This window comes from Linepithema humile, chromosome 5 (assembly GCF_040581485.1).
Source record: "Linepithema humile isolate Giens D197 chromosome 5, Lhum_UNIL_v1.0, whole genome shotgun sequence".
Classification (NCBI taxonomy): domain Eukaryota; kingdom Metazoa; phylum Arthropoda; class Insecta; order Hymenoptera; family Formicidae; genus Linepithema; species Linepithema humile.
Genome location: NC_090132.1, coordinates 19,832,444 through 19,858,652, shown reverse-complemented (window position 1 = coordinate 19,858,652; position 26,209 = coordinate 19,832,444). Strand labels below are relative to the sequence as shown.

General features: G+C 38.7%; 1 protein-coding gene across 5 annotated transcripts in view; it reads right to left on the bottom strand.

The window, feature by feature from the left end:
- Positions 1-26,209, bottom strand: part of tei (teiresias) — a 314,441-nt gene that overhangs the window by 190,730 nt on the left and 97,502 nt on the right. For all 5 annotated transcript variants that reach the window (XM_012370246.2, XM_012370249.2, XM_012370248.2 and 2 more), the window contains one exon: positions 19,822-19,863. In XM_012370246.2, coding sequence (XP_012225669.1) covers positions 19,822-19,863 — 42 coding nt within the window. The remainder of the gene's footprint in view (positions 1-19,821; positions 19,864-26,209) is intronic.

The following is a 26,209-nucleotide window of genomic DNA, read 5'->3' as shown; positions in this document are numbered from 1 at the left end:
ATAAATGTAAGTAATTTGAAATCGCCGTTGAAGAATACGTTGATAATGCTAGAAAACGACAGTAAAATATAACTGTCCATTAATTCCAAACGCCCGGACCACCTAGAGCGAGCAAGCTAAGTAGTCGTTCTTTCTCGGAAGTATATGTCTTTGTCTTTGCAGGGTCGCGATTACGAGACTAGTTTGTCACGCGATAGCCGAGAATCACGAAATCCCATCGGTCTTCAGATACCCTACTGCGTCCAACAGCGTCCATGGCGTCATGTATCATACAATCCTATGCAGATGTCACGCGCAATAATTGCAGTACACGTTCGCGTCGCGGTTCAGAATTCATCCGAATCAATCGCAATCCATCAGATATCTCGTTACCACTTTCACAAAATATCACAATTAATTAATTGATTCTGACAAATATCTGAATATCGCATCTAATCGATGATGAAATGCAAATCCGTTCGACCAACAATACCTGTAAAATGCATATTTAACATCGCCGGTTAACTGAAGAACTTAAATTCATGCTGACCACCGTGGACGCGTTTGTACATCGCGCACAAAGAGTTCAGACTCGGCATTGCATTGACCCCGGAAAGAGGAATCACCTATGCGACACACAAAGGAGTAGCGCTCCGAAGCAACGAGTCGAGTCAAACAGCGTACCTCACTTCCAATATCTTCTGTGTGCCGCCGCTCGCTTTCGGGGCGCTACGTGAACTTTATAACTTCGAAGGGAACCGACGGGGTGGGCGGTAACAAAGCAGAAACTGCGGCGCTATCGCATTCGTTTCACGTACTTCTCGGCGAACCACATACATCGCTTGTCGCGAGAATCAACCTTTCCGTGCACCGGAAACTCGAAGTAATTCCGCCGGAACGGTCAAGGTGGGATTGTTGAAAGCTTTCGTCGTACCGACCGTTAGTTTCTCTCCTCGAACACGTGTCGCTTTGCCAAAGTCTGTGATGTATCGTCGTTTCGTCGTGTCTTCGCGAATGACGTAATCACGACTGAAATTCAATTTTTTTTTCCGTGATTTCTATTTCTAATTGTAAAAATTGTTAAAGTTATATTATAGTTCAACGCGTCACAAATCGTCGATACAATCTATACAATAAGTAAGTTTCTTTTTTAAGTAATACATTTGGAACACTCAACTGTGCAAAATATTATATTCCGCGTAAAAACTGTATCGCTACCACATGTTCTTTAATGGACGATATCGCGCCACAGTGCTCTCGCGATCAGATCTTAGAGACTCTTTTGAAGAAAAGAAAACTGCCGAAAGATCCCACCAGCTGAGTAAGTCTGGACATTTAAGCTGAGCTTAATCATTTAATCCATCGACATAGATCTCTTTGTGATGGTACAATAGGACAGGTCTGACTCGAGCGGAACCGTAACTACTTTCGATGCCGTTCAAGTACCTCCATGTAGCTACCGCTATCCTTAATCGGATCTTCTAACTTTTGTGAGTCGAAACTAAAATCGGCTCTCGAAAGAACCGAAAAATTCCAAAGTGAGCAAAATAGAACGTGAGAAACGTGGAAAGTCTTGATTCTACTTAATTCAAAGTCAACATCGGCACACTAAGTTTACATAGAAAAAAGAAACTATGTCAAAGACATATTTTCCTTCTTACATGGTGAAGAAATATGACAATCTATATTTCTAGAATTATATATACCTATATACATATCAAACAAGAGTAATTTTTTAAATTTCTCCAAACTTTTGCTAAAATACGCAAAATATATAAACAAACGTGCAAAGTTATTCTAGAAGATTACCAAAGTTTCATATGTTTTGACCTAAATTTATCTTTTGCGAGAAATTCTTGTACGAAAGTCAGCGATTCATTAAAAAAATATCAAAGTTTCTAGCAGATAGAAACATTTGTATAAAATACGTCTGCAAAGGGCATTTTTTAATCCTCTAATGCTATTCCATTTGAATAGCGAGCGATTTAATCGTACGATCTTTTAAAATAGACTTCAATCAAGGAACACTGTATTCCGAGAGCTCGCAATTTTCCAAAGCGACAGCTGCAGTCGGATAAAGGTGGACGAAAGTGAAATTGAATAGAACGGTCACGGTGCGCCTGCCGCCCTAGATTTCTGATACGTGCAAAACTTGAAAAAAAAACGCGTCACGCTGTAACTAGGACGCAGATTGAAATATGTCCAATGTCAACGATCAACCGCGCGCCGCGCAAAATCAACCCTGTAAATAGCCGGACGTGCGCGCAGGATAGAAATACGCCAATCTCGACGATACGTCGTAAAGTTCCAGCCATCGGAGCTGGTCGATCGTTTCCCGTGTCGTTAATCCGCTATTCGCCGAACTTTTTACGATGCAACTGCTGTCGCTGCTGCTACCGATTCTGCTGTGACTGCAAGTGTACAGAACGAGCGAACAAGTGTGCGAACGCATCGTCTGCAATATATCGCCGTTGTCCAGAAAAATAGTTAAAATTTCAGAAAAATTTTTCCACTGCGAAAAAGCGTCATCGTACACTTCGATGTAACAGATGTATATTCAATTGCGTTCGGAGTATCGTCGTGCATAAGTAATTGAGTGCATAGCAAATGAACTGTCGATCGACATGCACAGAGCATAACAGTCGTAATAATGGCTATTTAATAAATTATGTAGTGCCCTAGATATCATACAGTTTCTCCGAATCATATGAAATCACTAGAATTAAGAATTATAAAATCCAATTTCCACGATATCAAAGCATATAAATTATTAGATAAGCAATTACATATTGGAAAGTTTTAATAAATTGTTTGCGACTAAACATGCAATAAAATCTTGTGATCTTTAGTTAATAATATATGTTAAATATTATTACATAAATATTATAAATGTTGTTACAGAAATATGTAAAAATTTAATATTTGCAATAATTAATGTTGAAAATATCATAAGGCTCTGAAAAGAAATAAATTGAAAAATACATGACTTCGGAAATAGTCTGCACTTTTAAATATACATACATATACGAATGAGGTCACATTGATAGAAATAGACATTCTATCATAAAATACACATTTCCTCGAGAATATTACAAAATGGGAAGTATCTTATCTTGTTATATATTATATCAAATGAACATAACATTTTGGCACAGCGCACATTTTCGTAGGATCGCATTCTGAATTATTCGCAACACCAATGACTATTCTCACAAATAACCTCTTTCGCGCGCTCGTGGCTGCGTGTAACATATCGTAAAATTATTGCTTTTAATAAAATTATGCAACTAATGACATTAACGACATTTATGTACTACTATCTTCGAAGCAAAAATGTAGGATAAAAATATTTAAAAAATAATCTTGTAAGAACATAATTGAACTGCATTTAGAAACGATTTTTTTTTTCACCGATAATAACGTCGTGTGGTTTTAATTATTTTTTTATTTTCTGAGAAACAAAAGAAACAAAATTACTAAAGGTTTTCAAGATTTCTCAATAAATTGTACTGTTTAAGATTGAAATTTCCGCGATTTGCAAACTCAACAGAAACAGTTACCTGCCGAGAAATGGTTTCTCGCAATTTGCAAAAGGCGCACTCAAGATGATCCTCGACGGCAAATCAACGGAGCGTAACAAAATATATGTGTGAAAGGGTATATTACATCGTTACGTGTGTTGCAAACGACGTTCTCCCAAATGCGCACAAAGAAACGGCGAAAAGGGCGAGAGAAGCGAGAGAGGAGCTAACAGAAGTACGTTCTCGCTCTTTGAACTCCCGCTGAACTGCGAAACCTTCCACTTCTGCCACGTTTTGCACGCGCTTCACTCGACCCGACGCATTGTTGGCTATGAGAAATGAACATCAAGACTTCTCGCACTCTTAGCGCTCCTGCGAATTAAAAATCTCCTACGGCTATATAGCGCTAAATAATAATTGAGAATTGTACAGGTCTTTAGCAATTAAAAATGTAATAATGTCGAGAAATATTGATTAGACACTACACTCATATTTACAAATGCATAACATAAACTTGTTTTCTACTTGTGTTGCATTGATCGCGTCATGTTGCATTAGCTAGCAGCGCGCACGCGAATAAATACAACAGAAAAATGGATAGAAAAAACAGTACGCCGCTCTCAATGCGACGTCTATCCATTTTATCTTGCATCTGAATTCTATCGAGTAAGAGCCGTTTATTCTCGAGGGTATATCGTCAGGTGGATGCGTAACGAGAGGCGTGGCCGGCTCGTTCGTATATTTCCTCAAGTGCATCCACCGATGTCGTCGTTTCTCGGCGACACAAGCGGCGCGACTGGTTCGTATAAAAGAGCGAGACGTGCAAAGCGATCCCTTGTTAAGCGTCACGAATTTTTTCCGCTAAATCTGCCAGCATGTCAAGGTATCCGTCGAGATTTATCGTCAGGATAAAAGATAAAGAAAAAACAACAGGCTCTCGAGACTCTCATCCTTGCTCTCTCCCTCTCTTTCTCGCTCAGTCTCTTTTCGCATTCTGATATGTCTGAGTGAATTTATCGAATAACAGGAAAAATGATTGATGGTTGGCATTTTATTCCGCAGTCTCCTCCATCATGATTTTTTTGCATCATGTTGGACGAGCATGTTACAGAAGGATTGTAAAAAGTAAATTTTCGAAAGAATTTGACCGTTTTAAGAAAAAAGTCATTTAAAGAGGAATATTAGTTTTCTCAGTACGTCAAAATTGCAATGTAAATGTAGTTTTTTTATTTTTTATTTTTTTTTTTATGATAAAAAGTTTAATAAGATGCGAGATTATAAAATTAATGAATAACTAACAAAGATTAATTGTAAACTACATTATAAACAGATTAAATGCATAGGTCTTTTATATTGCAGATTTTTCATAGCAACAGAGAGAAAAGTATTTTTTTTCAACCTCTCCATTTTTCTCTCTTTTTTTTTCAGATATGCAGAATGCCACGTTAATTTGAGTCGAATCGAAAAGATTTCGATTATCGAGATCGATTATACAGATCGTAATAAATCGCAGTATTTGTAATTCAACAAACGCCATTTACAAACGATGTAGTGTACGCGGGTATGACACGTTGCTCGTGGTATTACATTTGCGACCCATATCCCGTGCGTTTAAGCGTAGCGTTAACGGAATTTAAAATAGCGACCGACTTTGCTGCAATGCCGACGCTTGAATGTTTAACGGCTATCCACGTTGAGCGTATTTAAATATCGCGGCGTGCTAATTACAGATTAATATTACACAACATCGGCGCAACGCCCTTTGAAGACATAATGGAAAGCTCTACGTGATTGCCACTTTTCACTTGTTTGTCCATTGGCTCTGCACCGGATAATTGACAACGAGCGATGGAATAAGCGACGGTATATCGTAAATAAATAATCAACCTGATCGCGATATAGTCGACGCTCAACATGTGTTCGACAACATGTCGATTCCCATGTTTTTTACAGCAACCTTCCGCTCCTCGTTTCAAGAATGAAAAATGGTCTTTCCAGATTTAAAACTAATCATTTTTTAGAAATTCACAATTTGATTAGATTCACGATTAGACAAGAAAATATTTAAAAAGAAAAACATATATTCCATATATTTTATACGTAACATTAATCGATAAATATGATCATCATTGTTAAAATGCAATTCACAAAAAATATAATAATGCACACCAAATTGAATGTAATGCGAAGTAGCTAAAACCTAGAAAATATTGAAAAGCGCGACTCTACCATCGGGGAATAAATTAAATGTTAACTCGTCGCTCATAACCAAGACAAGTCCTCCTCCGGCTTTTATAACGCCACGACGACGATACGGTGGTCTGTTCTGCGTAATTTCCTCGTAATTGCCGAAACAACCCCTGAACAACTCTCGTTAAAACTGCCCCTGACTAAAGCGGGACTCGGCGTGGCGAAGGTGCAGGGACGCCGCACTGGGATACGTCGCAGAAAGTCACGGCCGCCGAAATTGTCGCGATAATCGGCGGTACCGGCGGTAACGTCTCAATTTAAACGTACACACCGGTGTGAAACGTCGGGCCCGAATCGCATTCTGATGCATGCGAAGCGTCGTCGATAATTAACATCGAAATTGTCGATCTCGTTATGACTAGAATTCTATTATTTCGGATCTGGATAATTGATTGAATCCTTAATTGAGCCCGATGAATAATTATGAATAAATAATGAACGGAATCGGACATCGAAGTAATTATTGTCAAAAACGTTGCTACTGAAACACTTGTGACATTATCGGAGAAATTCTGGAAACTGTGTGCAGTGAAACGAATAAATTGAATTCGGCGCTTAATACTTCAATAATCAAATAATTTAAAACACAACCGCCACAATGCTATTAAATGTGCGCTTGGTGTATACATTATTCATGAAACAAATAAAAAAATCTGCATTTCTTCGTTCAAAATTAATTTAAAAATATTGCATCTATCATTGCACAGAATATGCAATAAAAGTGAAATTTCTATCTTTTTATAGGTTTTTTAAAAATAAATATATGCTTATATAAAATCGAGTGTACTTTAAACTTAAAACTTGTACTTTCAATTTTTTCAAATATTAAAAATTTAAAGCTGCAAACTAATCGATTCAAATCAAGATTTTGTAATTAAATTGTAAATTATATGTTTCAATTAAACTTCAAATTATATTAATTTAAGATAACTTATAAACGGATTAGAATACCATTCAAATCGAATCGCGATAAGAACTACACATGATCAAATCGAACGAGATATGCCGATAACGCAGCTTCGTCACAACAAAATATCGCAACCAGAATTACGTCGACCATTGACTTCGTCAAGTCAACATATTTTATCGTTCTACGAGACCATTAATCGATAACGGTTGCATAAATTTGCGGAAATGAGTTCTCATAGCTAGTTACGTTTTTATTACATTACATTATCATTTTGCCGTATCCATATTTATCGTACAATTCGTTTAATTCCAGATACTTGCACGATTCAGCGTTCATTAGCCGCGAAATACACAGTTTCGTTTGAAAATATGCAAACGGAGCTCGATTATGAAAAATCACATTATGAGATATCAAATAATGATCGAGCATTATTCCAACATCTGTTTAATTGATGGAAACGCGCGATGATATATCAATTCTGTACAAATTCCGTCATAACGTATGCTATATCATGTTATATCATATTATCATATTATGTATATTTGATTAAATTGTTCATAAAATATGTAATTAAAATTAAAAAATTATCCTCAGTAATTTCTTTTGTTTCCTTTTACGTCGTAATTGTTGTAGAAATACGTTAATCTCGCGATTTTCAATCCGTTGAGTTTCAGAACGAACAGCTCGGGTAGCCCCATTTCCGTTGCTCATTAAACAATGCTCGTTTTCTCAAATGCTCGAAGCGTACTCGAAAGTATTCAATGAAAAGCTCTCTTGTCCCGGTAACCTACTTCCGCATTTTCTATGCGTCGCTCCAAGATGAAATTTGGGTCAAAAGAAGGAAGCTATAGAACGGGATATTTCGCTGTAATTCTACTCGCGTCGATTTTAAAAGACTGTTACAAAAATTTCAATATCAATTAATTTAAGTAACTTAATTACGATAAAATCGCCAATCTAGATGCACAAAATCTCGCAAAGTTTTCTGACAATATAAGATTTCCAGAAATTAAATTTTATTTCCGCCAGTTTCGATTATTTATTACGTCGCATCATAAAACGGAAAACAATTTAAAAAGTGAATAGCATCTAAATGCAATATCGAGAAATCATAAAACAAAGAACGTGTAGAATTTATTTTTAGATAAATCAATAATCAAGCTAAAGAAAAGTTCATTGCAAACAATAACACATAGTATGGTAGAAATATAGACTCAACGTTGGGTTTGTAGCGCGTGCAACGTGCGTCAGGATCAATAATGCGTCGTTTAGAATATCGCGATTTCTTAGATCTTATTGTGTATAATATTAACTGCATACAAGATCATAGACACAGAAAAATTAAGATCAAAAAATTCTAAAATCTTAACTGAAGAAATATGCGACAATAAGTATTTTAATAAAGTTATATGTAAAATATTTTAATAACGCTATAAATAATATCGATGAAAGAATTGCATGTAACATCCATAAAAAGAAAAATTAAAAGCATTATTAAAATTAGCCATAATTTTTTATGAAAAAAAATCTGCATAAATATTGCGAAAAAAAACCATATTATCGTATATCTAAGTCCAGTATAGTAGAATTTTCTTCTCCATAAATTTAAAATTAAGACTGTTTTTTCCTTCTCGACCTCTTTCCGGCGCTCATTAAATCAGAGTATTGACTGTAAGAAATATATAGCGGAAATCTCGTACAAACTGCAAAATTATGGGGAACTAATAAGGTTGACGCGCACTTGCATCTCGGTGTGATTTCCGCTTTCATAATCGTATTTGTCTCAACAGTGGCGCTCCTATTTCGAGCATCATTCAAAGAGGGATTACATAGTCGTCTGGCGGTGAAAGCAAAAGAGAATTTTTTTAAGCTCGTATAGTGAGATTCCACCGAGATCCCAAGACCGGAAGCGCTACGACGAAAGAAATAAGAATTAGAGAGGCGAGAGGAGAGATCCCGGCGACGACGGTGGCTAAAACGTCCGCCTGGAATTGTCTGAAAAAGCGACGATGAGAGACGCTCTCTTGCCAGACCAATTACCCTCTTTTCTCTCACCGTCTTCCCCCCTCCCCTTCCCCTTCTCACGTTCTCTCTCTCTCTTTCTAGTTCTTGCGATCGCACTCTTCGGTTCGCGAAGTGTCGCAGCTCTCATCCCCATAGCAGAAATTTCGCCTTGCGTTCAGTTTTAGCCGCGGGATAAGGGATAAGTACCAAAGTCTTCGTCTACCTCTCGACCCTCTTGGCCCTTTGCGTGCCACGTCTTTTTCTCCCCCTTTGCTTGCTCACCCTACCGCCGTTTCCGCCGTTCGTTCGTCGGCAGATTGACTCGAGTAGCCCGCAGCCGCTCTCGAGATAGTGGTTAATCGATAAGTGTAGCGCGAAATCGAAATAAAACCTCCAGACCGTTTCTTTCTGCCGAAGTGCGCCGGGCATGGCTGAGCTAGACATTCAACAGCGACGTCCGCGATCGTGAAAAACGTCCATGTACACTTAATTCCGAAGGCCGTTAATATTAAGGTTAATATTGTACTCTCTATGACAGGTAGCAGAGGCGTAAGAGAAATCATTGTTTTGGAGTGGATGATAAAAAATTTACGATTTTCGTAAAACAACGTATTTTTCGTATAAGTTAATGTACGCGATAACATCTTGTTTGTGTTTAGATATCGCTAATGGTATTTCCAACGTTGATATTTATCAAGATAATTTCGTAGCCATTAAGATTATCTAGAGTGAACGATATCTCGGACAGCGAATACGAAGGAATTTTTTCTGATATTTTAAGCACGTCTAACGATATATATCACGTATAATTGTGAACGTGTATTGGAAGCCGAATATACACCGGAATAGAATAGCGAATAAAATAACATATGATATATACAGAGGATTCCGCGATATCGCCACAGCCCTTTCATCCACAGACCCTTTGATTCATTTGCGATAAATTTTTCTATATCAAAAGCTTGATTGAATGTAATTTTTTTGAAACTATACAATAATTTAAATTAAATTTCTCAGAAATTCTATTTACAGTTGTAAAACATAAAATTCTTTTTTATTAATTTGCCACCATTCTACACGCTGTCATCATTTTGCCATTTTTAATCCCTGAAAAGCTCAAAAACTATCTCGACATTTTCATTATGGAAAAGTTGATTTCAGATTTTCCCTCTTCCGCCCCTGCCCAAAAAAAAACATGAGTTCACGCATATTCCTTTAATTCATCCTGCGAACGGAATTACAACTTCTCGCGTGGCGCGAGTCAGCGCGCCGAGTTATTAGTATTCCAGAAACGGGCGATAAACTTTTAATTCCGCGTGATGCACGACCGTGCTTGCGCGCGCCTACTCTCGTTTCGTGCGGCAGATTGATAACGAGAGTGAAATTGAAATCGTCCGACATGATACCCCGCGCCACCGACCGGCTTCAACGCCATCGGCAAGATCGAATGAAGTTTCGCGATTCGATATCCGCCGACCAGCGCGTTGCATGTCGATGACAGGCGAAACCCGTAGGTACGATGAAGAAATTATTCGGTTCAAAATATCGGGCCGCACCACGCTCGCAATTCGCATAATAGCCGTGATCACGAATGGTATAATAACATGACGCTGCGGCGGTGAATCGTATAATAATGCGAATGGAACAATTAATATCGTAAATGTAACAAACGTGTGTGTATACAGTAAACGAACAATAATATTCTCCAAAATTCAAAATTAAAATGATCTGGCGCGAATAAAGTCTCGAAATGTGTAAACAGATTTGTTGCCTCGAAATCTGTCAATTTTAACCCATTTATCGAAAATCGAATCGTCAATTTAAGACACGACAGTCAAAATATTATAACGTAAAAATAAAAAACTAATAATAAACGCTGGATTATATCCGAATACATATATTGATCGCGAATGAAGCAAATTGTTTTTAACATGAAATTAGAATTCGTTTTGACGCTCCTCATTCTCGCGCATTATAAGCCGATTTTTCAAATCACCGATGTCGGAAACTTCACACGCGCGACACACGATACAAAACGCCATACCGCCACTGGCGGCATGGCGGCAGTAAACCGGTGGCCCAATTTCGCCCCCGCAGCCAATTAGCTCGACACACCCCCGCGGCTGTATTCAAGACCCGGCTTTACGAATTCCGGCTGTAGCAAATTGCGACTCGCAATCCTCGACAACTCTCCGGCACGTGTGTACGCATGTGTGCCCGTGTGTTCGCGCGCTCGCCCGCACACGTGTAGTTCCCTTGTTCCATTGCCATTGACAAACAACATCGCTTGGCGATGCATTAAAGGCTGGACGTCTCTGCAGTTTGTCCGTAGCGTTCATAGCTGCATGGCTGCGGTTGCATTGTTTGCACGGTCGAGATAATGATACGAGCATCCCAAAATGAGTATTCTGCTGCACGCCATAACTGAGGACAATTTATCGAAGGAAAAGCGATGCGTGAAGTTAAAAGAAAGAATCCTTATTAGAAATATTTCTATATATATATATATATATATATTAAAAATACTCTCCAATTTCCAAATTAATTTCTTTCAACTTACGCGATTCTATTTTTTATATCCGAATGCTTTTCACACGTTATACTGCACTTCGCTAGCCCTTGCAAATTTATCATTTAACAGAATGACAATGATAAACGCGAGCAATGTCAGCGGAAGATATTTCACAGGACATTTACATATAAAAGACACCGGTGAACTCGGAGCGATTTCGGACGCATAAAAGCGCGAACGAAGACGTAAAAGCGTCGTCATGCCGCGTCGTTACATGTCGAAGTTATCAGTTGTGCTGACGAAAGCGCGATTTGCCGACTAGCGAGCTCATCTGGCGTGCGATTATGCGGTAAAATAATCGTTTCGGATCCCACCCCCTTCGTGTTAACCGCCGTGTGAGTCGAGCTTCGCCTAGTTTCGCCCATCGTCACCCTCTCATTTCCGGCCGATTTCATTCCGTTGCACACCCCCGTGCTCTAACGCCCCCGAGACTGCTCCTCCGTCCGCGATTCATCACCATAACAGCTTCCCTCTCGCGCCAAGAGAAAATGCGAGAGACGACTCGCTCGTTTTGTACGGCTCGCTGGGAAGTTGAAAATAATAAATTGTCTCCATTAGGCGGCCGACTGTCCGTGTCCGTTTTCCCACGGACCGGGCCAGCCGGACGCGATTTTACCGTCGGTGCTTCGTCTCTCTAATTGCGAATTTCGAGTCGTTGTCGTCGCCGATGGCTCGCGTCCATCTTGCCGGCGAATCGCTTGCGAGCTCGCGGCGCGACTGCTACGTTATACGTCGGTATCTAGAAATATATAGCGCAATTAATTGCCGCAAAAAGGAGAAAGCGCGCGAACGAAAGGAAGACGAATTTTTTCGGGGCGTCTCTAGACGCCGCGGGGATGAAACCCGAAGTGGAATTCCGCGCCAAGTACCGTCTACTTTTAGCCTCGAGCGTGCGTGCACCTGTCGAATGCGACGAAGGAATCCACTCGGCAGTACAAAGAAGTTCTCTGATCCATCGAGAGCCTGGTGGGTGCTCGAAACCGCCCCTCCTCCGTCTTATTGTCTGCCCTTTGAGAAAATCTCGCGAGTTTTTGTGTGCGACGGATGTAAAGAAGGCAGATGCCATGATGGCTCTTATGATGTAAAAATAGACTCGCGAAACGAAACAATTCAACGTTTGAATTATTCAGATATTACACAAGCCAGCTGACGCGGAGTTTAAGAATATCTTTTGTCCGTAATAAGATCTCTCTCAAGTATTTTTCGCGTTATTTTATCGGAAAATTTTGGTCTTATGAAAACGACATGGTTAATTATATCGCAACGATAAAAGACGGAAAGGGAAGGTATGAGAGAAGGAAGTGCGGACAAAAGGCAGACGGTGCGCGCTCGATATATGCGTAAAAATGTAATGCGAACGGACACACGTAGCCCCCGCCGTCGTTGACAGGATTATCCGGCAACCATTCTCTGTGTATATGCCGACGCATTCGCTCTACGTCTTGCCACGCTTTCGTAGTAACTTAATAAACGTTGAAAGCAAAACGCTCCCCGTAAACTGTAGAAACAAAGATAAGTGTATTAAACGGATTTCAAGTGCTTTCCGTTGCTGCGGCAACAAAGATAAAGTGCATTAAACGGATTTCGCTTCGACGCCGGAGACGATGACGAGCCACTTTGTTAATTGAGTTTCGCCCCTACGGTCCCGGGAAATACTTCCCCGGTCCAGTATTAAATAGCGCGAGTTGCATTACCGTCCGGGTATCGACGGCGCTTCCGCCGCTGATAAAAGAAGAGTGTGCGAAAGGCTAAGTTGCGCCTTTATCACGAATGCAGCTAAAGATGAAAGACGCCTTTCAATCCGTTCATTTCGTCTTAGATTTAATCGAGCATTTCGAAAACGCTTTAAATCTATAATTGTCTTCCGCTATTACGATACAATTAATATTTGATTAATAATTTAATATTCTGAAAACTCTGAAAGAAACCGTGAAGTAACAAAATAAAAAAAAAAAAGCAAGATTTATTAGCGTAACCCAATTTAAAATGTTTGTCAGGAGGAGGCGAGAACAAGAGGTAATTAAATCGCGAAATGAACGAAAGAAAGCGCAAATAAAACTACAAAAGTCCATTAATTCCACTTTAGTGCGCAGCTGAGTTAACTGGCTTCTATAACTGTTTTTGTAATATGTAATCTACTTTTCCATAAGAATAACATCGTAAGGATTGTAATGTAATTATTATTAATCTGCGCAGCGCGACATTTCCCGTTTCTTCAGATTTATGTAGTTATAAATAATGTTCCATTTTTATTCAGCATCCTACAACTTTAATCAATAGTTATTTTTATGAATATAACACGGCGAAATGCTGAAATCATATTCTTTTCACTCCAAGTATTTCGTTTCATTTTGATTAAAAGCTAAGTTAAACATCTTTATAAAGCCCTTTTATTCTAGCGAAGAAAGATTTGAAGATGTAGAAACCATGAAACATTTTCAACGAGCCGTATAACTTTTCGACGATCCTTCTATAAATTTTTACTCGATGCTATTGTCGTGATTTTCGCGAACTTAGGAGAAACTTCGCCGTTATAAGATCCAAATCGAAATGCAGAAGCTCGCCCGAATGGCGCCGTCTAACATCTGGTACTGACGCTACTTGCCGCTCGAGCGAATTAGCGCGGAATGCGTTTCGGCGAGAAGCAAGTTCGCGCTTTCCTCGCCTCGTTATCGCTCTTCAGCAGATCCTCGCCGCAGAACTTTGCGAGATCTACATGAGAATAATAATAGTCGTGCGCCGCGTTCTTCCGCGCTTGTCTCGGAGTAAATTTCTGCACCTCACACTGCGAGCGCCGCGTACTCGTACAAGCGACGCTAGTAGTACGACACGTCCTTTGTACTTAAATCGCAATAAGATTACCAAGTCTCTAAGCTTGATGCCTCTATTTTCCACATATATTTTAATGTGCACTTTTTGACAGAAAATATGTGATGAAAAATTTCAATATTCAATTTCTATCTTCCGCGTGAAATAAATTTGGGAAAAAAGAAAATATTTGTTTAAGTACGCTATTGATTATGATCAATAACAAATTCGCATAATAAAATTGTTATAATTTAACAAGTGTTGCAACTATTTCAACTTTCAACCAAACTTTCTCTAACAAAATTTTTTTTATCACGAATGTGAGCGCAATACGATATATCGGTATCAGAAATCGAGATACAACATAGATACCAAAAACGAGCAACTTCCTATAACCGAAAGTTAAATCTGATTCCGCGATTAAACGTTGAAAAAATAAACCGATTACGCGAAATCCAAATTTTGTATGCCTGCGTGAGCATCTGTTGTGTCACGACTGATCGGAACATGATGAATCGCCGAAAGTAATCCGACAGTTTTATTCTGCATCCTATTTACCGTGGCAATCCATACAAAAGGGAGCTCGCGCCTCTCACGCTTTCGCCCTCGTAACCACTCTTTGATGTACACTCCACGGCTGGTTGAATTCGTTTCATTCCCATCTCGTTTATTTCAGCTTGATTTTTTCCACGCTGCTGTTTCGAAAGGGGGTGATACAGGCAGGAAGAAAAAAGTGAACCGACCGCGCAGCACACATTTTGATACGAATGCAATCTCGTGTCAATCCTAACGCCCACCCACTTGGAGGATACATTCCGGCAAGCGCGCGTTAGGAAGGACGCGGGCGACGTAATGCCATAAATATTAATTCGCGCGATACACATCAACGCGGAGAGATATGCTACGTGATTTACCGGAAGCGATAGTTTATGGCAGCGACACGACGTGACCGCCGCTGCGGGCCCGATCCAGGTCGTCGCCACAGGTGGCGACTCCCTAGACACTCATTTCACATTATACATTCTCATACACCGCAGCGATGTAATTATTATCCTTCATTTATCGGCGTTATTTGTGTCGCTTATTTAATCGTGTAAAACTGACCGGGATACGTCAAACTTGTCTATATATTGTGCCTAAAACATTTCTACTTCTATTTGCAATGATAAAATAATAGAATAATGTCACATTCGTCACAACTATATTGATGACAAAATCAGATTTATTCCAAAATTTTTATTTTTCCATACTTTATGCGCGTTACGGCTATTTCTTCTCAAAAATATCCCCAAACGATCACTTCCGTCGCGTAAATATGCACATTGAGGAACTTTCAATGACTTGGACGAATTCCATTTGCATTATATTCCGCCACTTTAGAGACTAGATTCTGAATGTGCTGTGTATATCGTAGGAATATCCGCCAGCTGATTAAACCAAGCCCACACCGCGTCTCCCGGGATGTTCGAGATCCATAAAGCCGCTTCTACACCTTCCGGGCGTTCATTATGTGAATTGATACGGTCTTCCGGAGCTATCGCGATGTTAGTGAAGAGGTTTGATTAAACAGAAAACGGAGATCGTTGTTCCGAGGTTATAATGTAGTGCCTTCCTGTCCGCTCTAAAAGGAAAGGAACAAAGAATGAAGCGCGGGTATGGGCGAATTTGAGGGGGAAGGGGGGGAAAAAAGACCAAAGAGAAAAGAAGGAAGAAAATCCGAGATGAATACGGCGTCTGCTGCGTCGTTTCGCAGTTTTCGCAGTTTTCGGTTAGTTCGTTCGGTGGAAAAGCCATAGCAACATCTTGGACGCACTACTGCCAGTCTCTTCAGTTTAGGTGCACGGTAGTTACTGAACTGCGAAAAGGACGATGGTGAAAGGGAGAAAGAGATAAAGACAGAGGATAAAACGGGCGAGAGACCGCCGAACTAATCAGACTCGACCAATTCGAGTCGTTTCCCGGCGGAGAAGAGAGAGACGCTTCCTCCCGGCGGACAGGATAATTTAAACTTTCCCGCAAGCGAGCGCGCCGCGAACGCGTCGTGACGCGCGGCGTCGTCTACGCGCATCTCGGTCACTACGCTAAACAGAATTAGATACAAGCGTCAGATTCAAACGTTAACCACCGCGAAAACCGGTAGCTCCGGCGCCTCAGATATACACAGCGCGAAAGCAAATCGTCAAGGACTCTCTATACAGGGAATAGAGTAAATTGAGTAACATTATTAACGTAATAATATTCAGCACAAGATTTAAGCTTTTCGCAGCGGCGAAACTAACTAAAAAGCACTATCGCTGCACTATAGCGCGGCAAAACATACTACATTAATCTTTAGAATAATTTTCTTCTCCATATATAAAGATGGAATATATAACTTTCACAACGTCACGTCAAGTTCACATATTTGTACAAATTATTCCAAAAAATCGATGAACGAGAAATTCATGATATTAAAAACTTATAGTAGACCTTTGTGCATTATAATAACACATGACTATGAAATTAGAAGCCACTATGAAATTTTAATAATAGACGGAGTACAAAAAATATGGAAATGACAAAATTCTATCTTGTACTTGAATTCAGAAAATTTAATCTGTATAATACCATAACATCAAGTTATTAGCGTCAGCGGAAAAAATACGGGCGATTGCCTGCGCGAGGAAAAAATAATCGTACGCATCGTCCCCGGCGCGTTGTCGTCACTCGTGACAGAATAATCTAAACTTTCGTACAGCGGCGAATATCATTCGGCCTTAATTACGCCGGAGAGTCGGAAAGACGTATCGCGTCAGAGGCGAGCGTGACATTCGCCCGCGACATCGTGCCGCGCGACCCTGTTGCGGATACGAAACAAAACCTCGGTTGTGACGGTAATTACGCGGGAGACTTCCGTGCGCCGCCGTTTAAATTAAGCCATCTGCCAGCAGATGAATCGGTTGCACGCTCGACAGGATTTATCGCCGTTTTTGGTGTTCGATTAAATGGCTCGCAAACACAGGCGCACGCGCGCGTTACCTCACCGTAAATCTGAATAAAACTATATTATACCGAGATAACGACTGCGATACAAAGGATGAATTAAGCACAAAAGGAGAACTATGCATTTAATGGTACTTTGCGCGTTGCTAAAATGTAGACTGAGTTGAAGTCATTATTTGCAGTCTACCACTAAATACTTTCAGCCAATCAGAGAAAGAAATAACAACAAACATTTATTTTTGTTACTAATGCACTGTTAATTTTTGCCTTAGAGATATAATACTTTAACCATTAATCTCTCGTTAATGATAGACACTGAGATATTCGTGTAAACTTTTTCAACTTAAGAGAGAAGATTGTTTAATTAGTATTTATAGAAACACTATTTATTTTAGCTTAAGACACCGTGGAAAAACTGCCCTAGCGTAATTTTATTATCCTTCTCGGTAATACAAAAAATAAATATGTAAATAATTGCCGCTTCAGTTTCCACACAAATGGTGTTTTTCGTATTTTCTTCGCACACCACAAAGTGTTGAATATTTGGTTAGGCTGATTTCGATTCTGCCATGATTGTGAGGATTCTTCTCGGGCGTTTGCGGTAGTGTCGCGACCAACGCGAACGAACGTGATGTGTAGCGAAACGAATTCAGAAACGAACTAAAAATTCAGTGATGCCGTCTAGAGAGAGAGACGGAAGCGATTTAACTTTGCGCGAGCGAGAGCGACGAGAGGTTCACCCTTGAACGGTGGTTGGCTGCGGGGAAGGATAGGGTGTGTGCCCTTTGATGAGAACATCCGTACAGGCCGTTGGCGCAAAAGGGCCCCTTACTCGTCGGTATTCCACCCGCCTATACTGCTAACGGAATACATTACTTTTTAACGAGTTGCGCCAGAGGCTACGGGAAATGTCCTGGTTCCACATGCGTCAGATAAATAGCAAATTTTCAACGCAGCACGAATTTTGCTTCGAGAAATCGGCAGGGTAACGTTATCAGCGCAAGAAAGAACGACAACTACGAATCAGTATAACTAATTCAATATGAATAGTTTCTCGCGTTATATCGTAGATTACGACGCTGTTTTTATGAGAAATTTTAACTTGTAAAGATTAAGCAATCAAAACATCAGTTAAGTTCTAATTAAAATTTTAGGTTAAATCAAATTTGACTAACGCTAATTAGTTTGACTAACGCTAATTTCGTTTTCGTGAAACAGAAGACAATGTTTGCTTCTCTTTTCTCGTTATTTAGCAGCATAGTTAATCTTACGCATTGAAGTTAAAACTTAAATTTTTTTATATCGCGTACGATTTCACAGTAGACAAAACAAAAGGAAAAAAAATCGGCAACTCAATTAATAGCAATCCGAGTTAGGGTCAAACAGAACGCGTGTTTACACGCGTGCGGGTGAAATTCGATTGTTTTCACAAAAGAGTGATGTCACGAGCGCACGAATAAAAATCAAACTGAAACCCGATGGAAATAATTCGCGCGCCGCAATACGACAGTCGTGTATTTTTTAGCATTGAGCGCAACACAGTCAAAGGTCGAAAAATTGGCGTACCGTTTTAGTGACGGAAAAAGATAGCTTCGGTCGCACCGAACGAGCGCGCGAAAAGCCGCTAACGCTTCAATTTTCTTCTATGAACCCCTGACCGACCGTAAAACGCGAGTGGCCGTTTGTACGAGCGTAATGTACCGATAAAGCACTCACAGGACTCGATGGAAAATCTGTAACATTTTCTCACCGGACGCGCCATTTCACGCTGCAATGTACGATCGTATCATCGAACTGTTTTTTTTTTAAAGCGTAGTCGGCATTATGACGCCCGAATAGCTTGAAAGGCCGCTACGGCCGTATTGTATGTCGGCGCAATTCAAAAATTTGTATAATCACTACCCGGTTGCGAAAGCCCCACGAATTTCGCATCCGAACGCATTCGAATGCAATCGATTGTGCTGCTACTCTATACAGCGAAGTAGCGAGAGGGTGATTTTAACGATATACCATAATTGCGCGTTAACGTCTTCATTTTGCGATTCGTCAGTTAATTAAATGACATATTATCCGTTTCTCGCGTGTCCACCTGAGCCCGCGCAATGTTCTCGTTAATCGAGAGGCTTATACCAATTACGTTAATGAGTACGCTATAATGTAGTACAAGCAGTTAAGAGTATATTAGCGTTTATTCCCGAGCGCGCTTTCGACCCAGCGCACTTCCGAATCACATTTTATGCCCATAGAGTTTGTTAAATCGAATCGGTATCTACATTCTTTATCGCACGGCGGATTATACACGCTCGATGTAACATACGGTTCACGCGCAATGTAAATCGCACGGTTGCGTGCTCAATCGGTGGCACGGTGATGAATAATAAACATTATTATAATAATAATTATCATAATATTATTTTACGTTAATATAGTGATAATAAATGTAATTAATATTGCAACGTAAATATACAATATAAATATAATCCGTAGAGTGCAAATGATTGATCATAACCTTCCTTGACACAAATTAAATAATACAAATAATATAATGTAATCATTAAGTAGAAAAATCGAATTGTTATAATTTTCTTAAAATTTTCTTTCTTCAAATTTCAATGTATTACATATTTAGAATATCATTGCATCGATAAAATCGAAACAAGTAAAAATTGTTCAAACTTTATATCAATAACTTTTGTCAAAGAAGAATATGAATGTTCTTGTTTTTTATAGTTTTTTATAGTCTTGTTTTATAGTCTTTCGTATAAGAAAATGGAACTTTTGCATATAAAACTTACCTCCTCTCGGAGAGTCCGTAGGTCCAGGGCGCTGCCTTAACCCTGCAACACAAAAAAGAAATTTTCTTAAGTCATATATAAGGCGAATTAATTGTAAAATTTACATTAAACATACAAATATATTCACTCTGGTATACGTGTACGTATTCAAGAATTAAACTCATATAAATAAGAACAAACTAATCTCACTTTGCGTTATAAAAAAATACATATACCAAAATAGTTTAGCAAAACTTCGAAAAACAATTTATTTACGATAAAGCAAAACATTTGGGTTAACCAGTAGTACACTGGTACATACACTGTGTATACTGCGGTTTTACTTCGAAAATATTCGCACTATCAATACGACGCGTCGCGCAGATAAAAAACATTTGTTTTGTACAGTATGATTTATGTACGTAAAACATAGTTGTGCAAATTATTTGTTCTATAATACTTTCGTTTCCAATTATTTAGAATACATAAACACAAACTTTTTTAACTACAGAATTAAGTGTTAAAGTGACAACAAAAATAAAAAACTTTGAAAAATTATTTTTTAAATAAATGTGTAAAATAGCTGTATAAAATCTTTTAAAAATCAAAATAATTTCAAGGCATTCTCAATTACTCGCAAGGAATTAAAAAACTAGAAATTGATTAACTTTTAGACTAGCAAAGAGTTCAGCAATCAAATAAAAGTTATAAAGCAAAGCGCGTGTTCGATACTGTTAGCATTTTCACACACAGCAAAATGAACAGAATAACTGAATTTATCCGAGATGTACCACAAAATCGTCTCCGTGACCGGTGCGCGCGTCTCCAGTCCGACATTTTCCACCATTGTTATACCGGCCGAAACTACTAAACCAATTGGTTGAGGCTAGCACGGAGGTGCAATCTAAACTTTCGAATTCTACAGACGAGTTGCAGCCCTTGAGGCCTTCGTGTAACCCTCGCAACGGCACTGGGTCCCGTCCTGGATTGCGTGCTCAAGCAAATTAATTTCACGAAATATTCGAAAATTGCCACAATATCCGACGACTTAATTACTGCATGAATTTATAAAGCAAACTAAACATTTTTTAATTAATAACATCAGAAAATTGCCAGTAGAAAAATAATCAAGCAAGAAAATAACAAAAAACTTCTTTTTTCCTATTAATCTACACATAATATTCTGTTGTTCTACAGATAACATATATGTTTATTAGATTGACAAATACTTTCTAATGAAATCATTCTTTTACAGTCTTCTGTAAGTTAAAGATTGGTGGTTTAAATTTTATTAGTTTTCATCAATTAAAACTTTTATTTCTCATTTCACGACAGACAGCACAATGTAATAGCTTTTTCCCTCCCTTCTGTAACATTGACATTGACAACTTTGACGAGTCCCGGTTTCATGCAAGAATTATCGGAGGAAACTATGATGAGCGGGCGATTTACGGATTTACGCGTCCTCATGTTCCCCGGAGATCGAGTAGTTACGAAGGGCATATTCTCTTGAGATACTTCACACGAGCTCTCTTTCGAGAGCTTCGCTCTGCGTTCTTGACAAGATTGAGTGACAGGGGAAAAGTACTTACATTCCCCGTATCAAGATGCAAACTCATCACGCATGCTTATTTTGCATACTTTATCTTGCGTTTATGTAACTCTCTATTCTCAGTTTTCGCTACAACACATACATTTCATACATTATTTGCAATATGCAAATAAATTCTTTCAATTAGAGCTATTCGATATTAATCAAAAAGATTTATTCAGTAAATAAACATTTTAAATAAACAATATATAGTTTAAGATAGAGAAAGAAATGTCAAACAGAAATTAAATTTTTTAGTTTTCCTATGTTTATGATTGAATTCTGACTTTAAAATTAGCCGATTCAAGTCCAACTCGTTTTGAATAGAAAGTCTTGTGCTATACAATAGGTACTACACAAAAAAAAATTAAAAAAAAAAAAATTATACACAATTCACTATTTTTCAAACTCAACATATTAGCAAATAATTAAAATAATAATTTCTTTTTTAAATTAGTAGGGCGTAAAATTTACGGGAAAAAAATACCTGTATCATTAACAGTACACCTGCAATAAAACCATTAAAACAAAGTTGATAATGTGGCTCAATTAATTTTAATTTAAACTTTATGTAGTAACGTGCTTTGCTTTAATATTCGAGTTGCGCATCCCGGCAATATAACCAGTCGCGGAAGGAGCCTTCCAACACTTTACTACATACTAGTCACTTGAGATGAAATATTGTTTACACGGTTCTCCCTAGATAATTCATTCCGGATAATGCAGTAAACGAAAGAAAAGATTGGTTCCGTATTTTATATTATATTAATTTATTTTTTTTGCGTTTATAAAAAAGGCAATAAAAATAATATTACATTTTCTCAAATCTTATATTCTATATTTTTCATGCCTTTAACTAATTCAAGCGTCAATTAGTAAAATCCTTATTCTCTTTTACAAACTGTACAATACAATAAAAAATGTAATAAGAAAAAAAATAAAAATTTACTACCGCTTCATAGGATTAAAATTCTTTCGCTCTACGTGGTTTGTGACTTTTGATGATTTTCGCGTGAAGTAATCATCAAAATCGAACCGTGCAAATTACCTTGGGAAAAGCACGGCCGCGCACGAGCTTTATCTGTTTTTGAGCTCGACGTCAACGGTAGAACCCGGCCTGAGTCGCCGAATTACAAATCCGACATGGCGCACCGGGATAAAGGCAACGAATCCTGACGCGAAAAACGAAGGGGCAGGAGCGAGCGGAAAAGAGGAGAAAAGGGAAAAGCGAAACGAATGTATTTCAATCTCGCCCGTTGCCAGCCGCGCCACTGGAGTTTCGGAAAACTTTCGCTACTCGGGTTCGTCCGGCTGACTGAGTTTTTCGAAGCGGCTGGCTGTAGAGAAGCGGACGATAGTTCAGTGAGTATGCGCGATGTTCCCTGCAGTCGGATTCCGATCGACAAGCTTCTTGCTTCAAATCACAAAACTTAAAAAAGAACGATATCTAACGAAGCGACTTTGGCAGCGGATAATATTGTTATTTTGAAGACAGTGGAAACTTCACGCATCTCACAATCTCACTTTAATATAAAAAACGTCGAGATCAACACAATTTATTAATTTTAAAGTTACAACAGTTATCATGATTTCTATTTTATTCCTTCACCAACCAGATAAATGTTGTATAAAAAAATATTTTAAATTAGAAAACAGTTTTGTTTTTTAACGTTAGTTTATCTTCACAGTTCACTCGCTTGAAGTTTTTACACGATAGAGCTTTGTTCAATTTTTCTTTGCAATATGTCTAAAGTATTTAAGAAAATCATCCACTCTTAAAAAAGGCATGAAAGATCGATACTCGAATGTATCGAAAGTATTGTTGACGCTTTTCCGCGACGTTGATTGGTTATCTCGATTATTCTGACAGTTTGATAGTTAGAGAGCAAAGGTTATTTTGACGGTTATTTAAAATAAAAAAAAATTTTATTAAAATATTTATATTTCATAATTATTAAATTATTACAATAAGTGCGCGCGCGTAGCGCGCGCTTGTATTGTTCTAGTATTATTTAAAAAAATGTATAAGAATTTATACTGCAGTTGTGTAAATACGAGCAAACATCATAATAAATTTTAATAGCCGAGCACTCATCTACCCTTTGCCCTATGAATAGTTACTATGTTTGTAGCAGGAACGATTCCAATAAAAATGAAGAAACGACACCTTTCATAAAAGTAAAAGAGCTCTCTCTGTTACGTGAATGCAGCATCGAACGGCTTCTTATGCCATTTACTCCCCTTCTATATACAGCGCGAAACGACCAACGTCCATAAAAGACATCACCATCCGATCACATTCGGCGTTCATCTGATTCACCCTCTCCGTATATCACACACACGCACCTGCTAGTACAATCGATTCTAAAACAATGAGAGTTCGAAGTTTTGCCTCCGTAAATCTGTTCCGAAAACGAAAGGCGATGATTAATCGATCGCCGTTCCCTCAATTTACGATGCGGAATTTGAAGCGATCGATGAGAGTCGAATTCGGTCGAGAACGTACGCGAACGTGGATCGATCATCGCGAGAGTAACAACGCGGCGGTTATCCGTGGAAAAAGATCGCATGGATCAGTCGAAGTCTGCGGAAAAACCGTGAAAAACGTCGTCATCGAGGACAACGACGACGACAAAGACAACGTGGACGACGCCAGTCGATGGCGACCATCCATAGGCGAGCTCGTCGCTGCCGGAGCTCGTACATTTGAACGACAATATGTATCGCGCGTATGTGTATGAGTGAGGTTGTAAGTTCCACAGGCAAGGGAAGGCGAGAAAGATAAGGGAAACGTGGGTAGACTCGCGCTGCTCGTAGCCCCGATAAGAGATCGCACCCAACGTAACCCCCGCGTCTGCACCCAGCGAATGAACGACTAGTGGCAGCAATCCTTACGGACAACCAAAGTGAAGGTGGGGAAAAGGGAGAGAAAAAAGGAAGAGAAGAGAGAGAGGGGAAAGAGAAAGAAAGAGAGAGAAAGGGAGAGAAAGAGCGCGCGCATGACTATCATCAAATGATATTCTCAGTATGGTTTCTTAGCACCTTCGAAGCCGCAAAATATTTCATGTATATGCGCGACGATAGATACACGTTTCCAAGTATGATGACCGTACTTTGCGAGCCGATACCGGAAAAAGACTTGCAATTTGTTTTACGAGATCGCCGCCGACGATGTTCGACCACGTTTCGCTCTTAACCATATCCGTTCGATTTATCGTTATTATTCCAAGAGCGATTTGCGAGAAGTGATGGGTACGTATGTGATGGCCAGTTCCGAAAGGTGGAAAAAGTGACTCTATTTTTAGAGAGAAATTTAGACGTTAAATCTCCCGTTTGGTGTATATTCGCTATTATTTCAGATTAGAGTAATATAGATAAAATGACATTTTAAAAGAATTGTGATCCGTTTTTTGTTTCGTAAAATAATTACAAAATAACGAAATACATAATTGTATAAAAATATATCTTTTTTCTCTACTTTTTGGAATCTTTATAAAAATACTAGCCTAATATCACAATGAAGTGCAATTTTATAACGAGAAACGAACAATTTTCGCTGTACCACGTTAGGTTATATTTCAATGCAATTACGAGTTAATTCGTTTTCCGACAAATTCGCTCGATAGCCCAGATAGTCCCAGGATCATTTGCGAATTCGTGAAAGAGAGAGAGAGAAAGAGAGAAAGAGAGAAACCTCAATTCCATTTTGATGTAATTCACAAAGCGGGCGAATTCTCGCGTGCTATGCGTTGGAAAGTAATTTCCGTTTTCGAAAATCATCATAAAAACGCAAGCACAAAGCGGAAGTGCCAAATTAAACGGAAACTTTTGAAAATGCATGCGACACACATTTCTCTCTATATGTTTTTCTCTCAAATAAAGATCTGCTACGCATGTTTCTAGAATCATAACGTACGGGAAATATAAAACAGCATGCATGTGCAGCAATATACGTTTTATGAAAATATAAACCGGAAATGTTCTCTTTTCTTCATGAAATAATTGAAGCGTAATCCTATGCAAAGGTTTTGTACTTTAATTACAGTTTTATTATATGTACAGATTACACTTTCTCATCTCTTATTCCGATGCAGTCGAAGGCAATATCTTCGATAAGAGTGTGTACGCATTCACAGTTTTTGCTCAAAAACGCACGAAACGAGAGCCCTACCTTTGACATCGGATCAACACAAAATAGGAAAAAAAAATATTCCCGATTTACCATTCCACTCGAGTGGAATATCCATTATATAAAAACTAAGTGAAGCTGTGACTGTCAAAGGGAATATAATCCAAAGCGTACTTCAGAAAGAAATTAATATCTCGTTTCAATAATGAAATTCTCGTTATACTTAACGCGCGCAACGAACGGCTACGAGAGAATTGGTACAACAATCCGTGTTATAAACACACATTTAACTTACGAAAGACACACATATATTACGTTGTCCACATTTACACGTACAATGTTTCAGAAATTGCTGGTATAAAATTTTGCTTTGTTTTGAAGAGTAACAAAAATCTCATTTTTTAGTGGTTAATACTTAAAATCAGGGACCCGGACTGAACCGGAACCGGAATCGAAAAAAAAGCGTAAACCGAAAATAATTTAACCGATCTGGTTATGGTTCCAATGTTATAAACTTTATAAAATTTTGATTCAGTTTCAGTTTAATAAAAAATGAGACAATTACGATTACGGTTCCGGTTTTGGTTACGAAATGATTTTTCCGATTCAAATTCCGGTTCGGTCCGGATATCTGCTTAAAAGCTTTACTTAAATCCTTTCTTTCTCTCTCTCTCTCTCTCATATCAAGA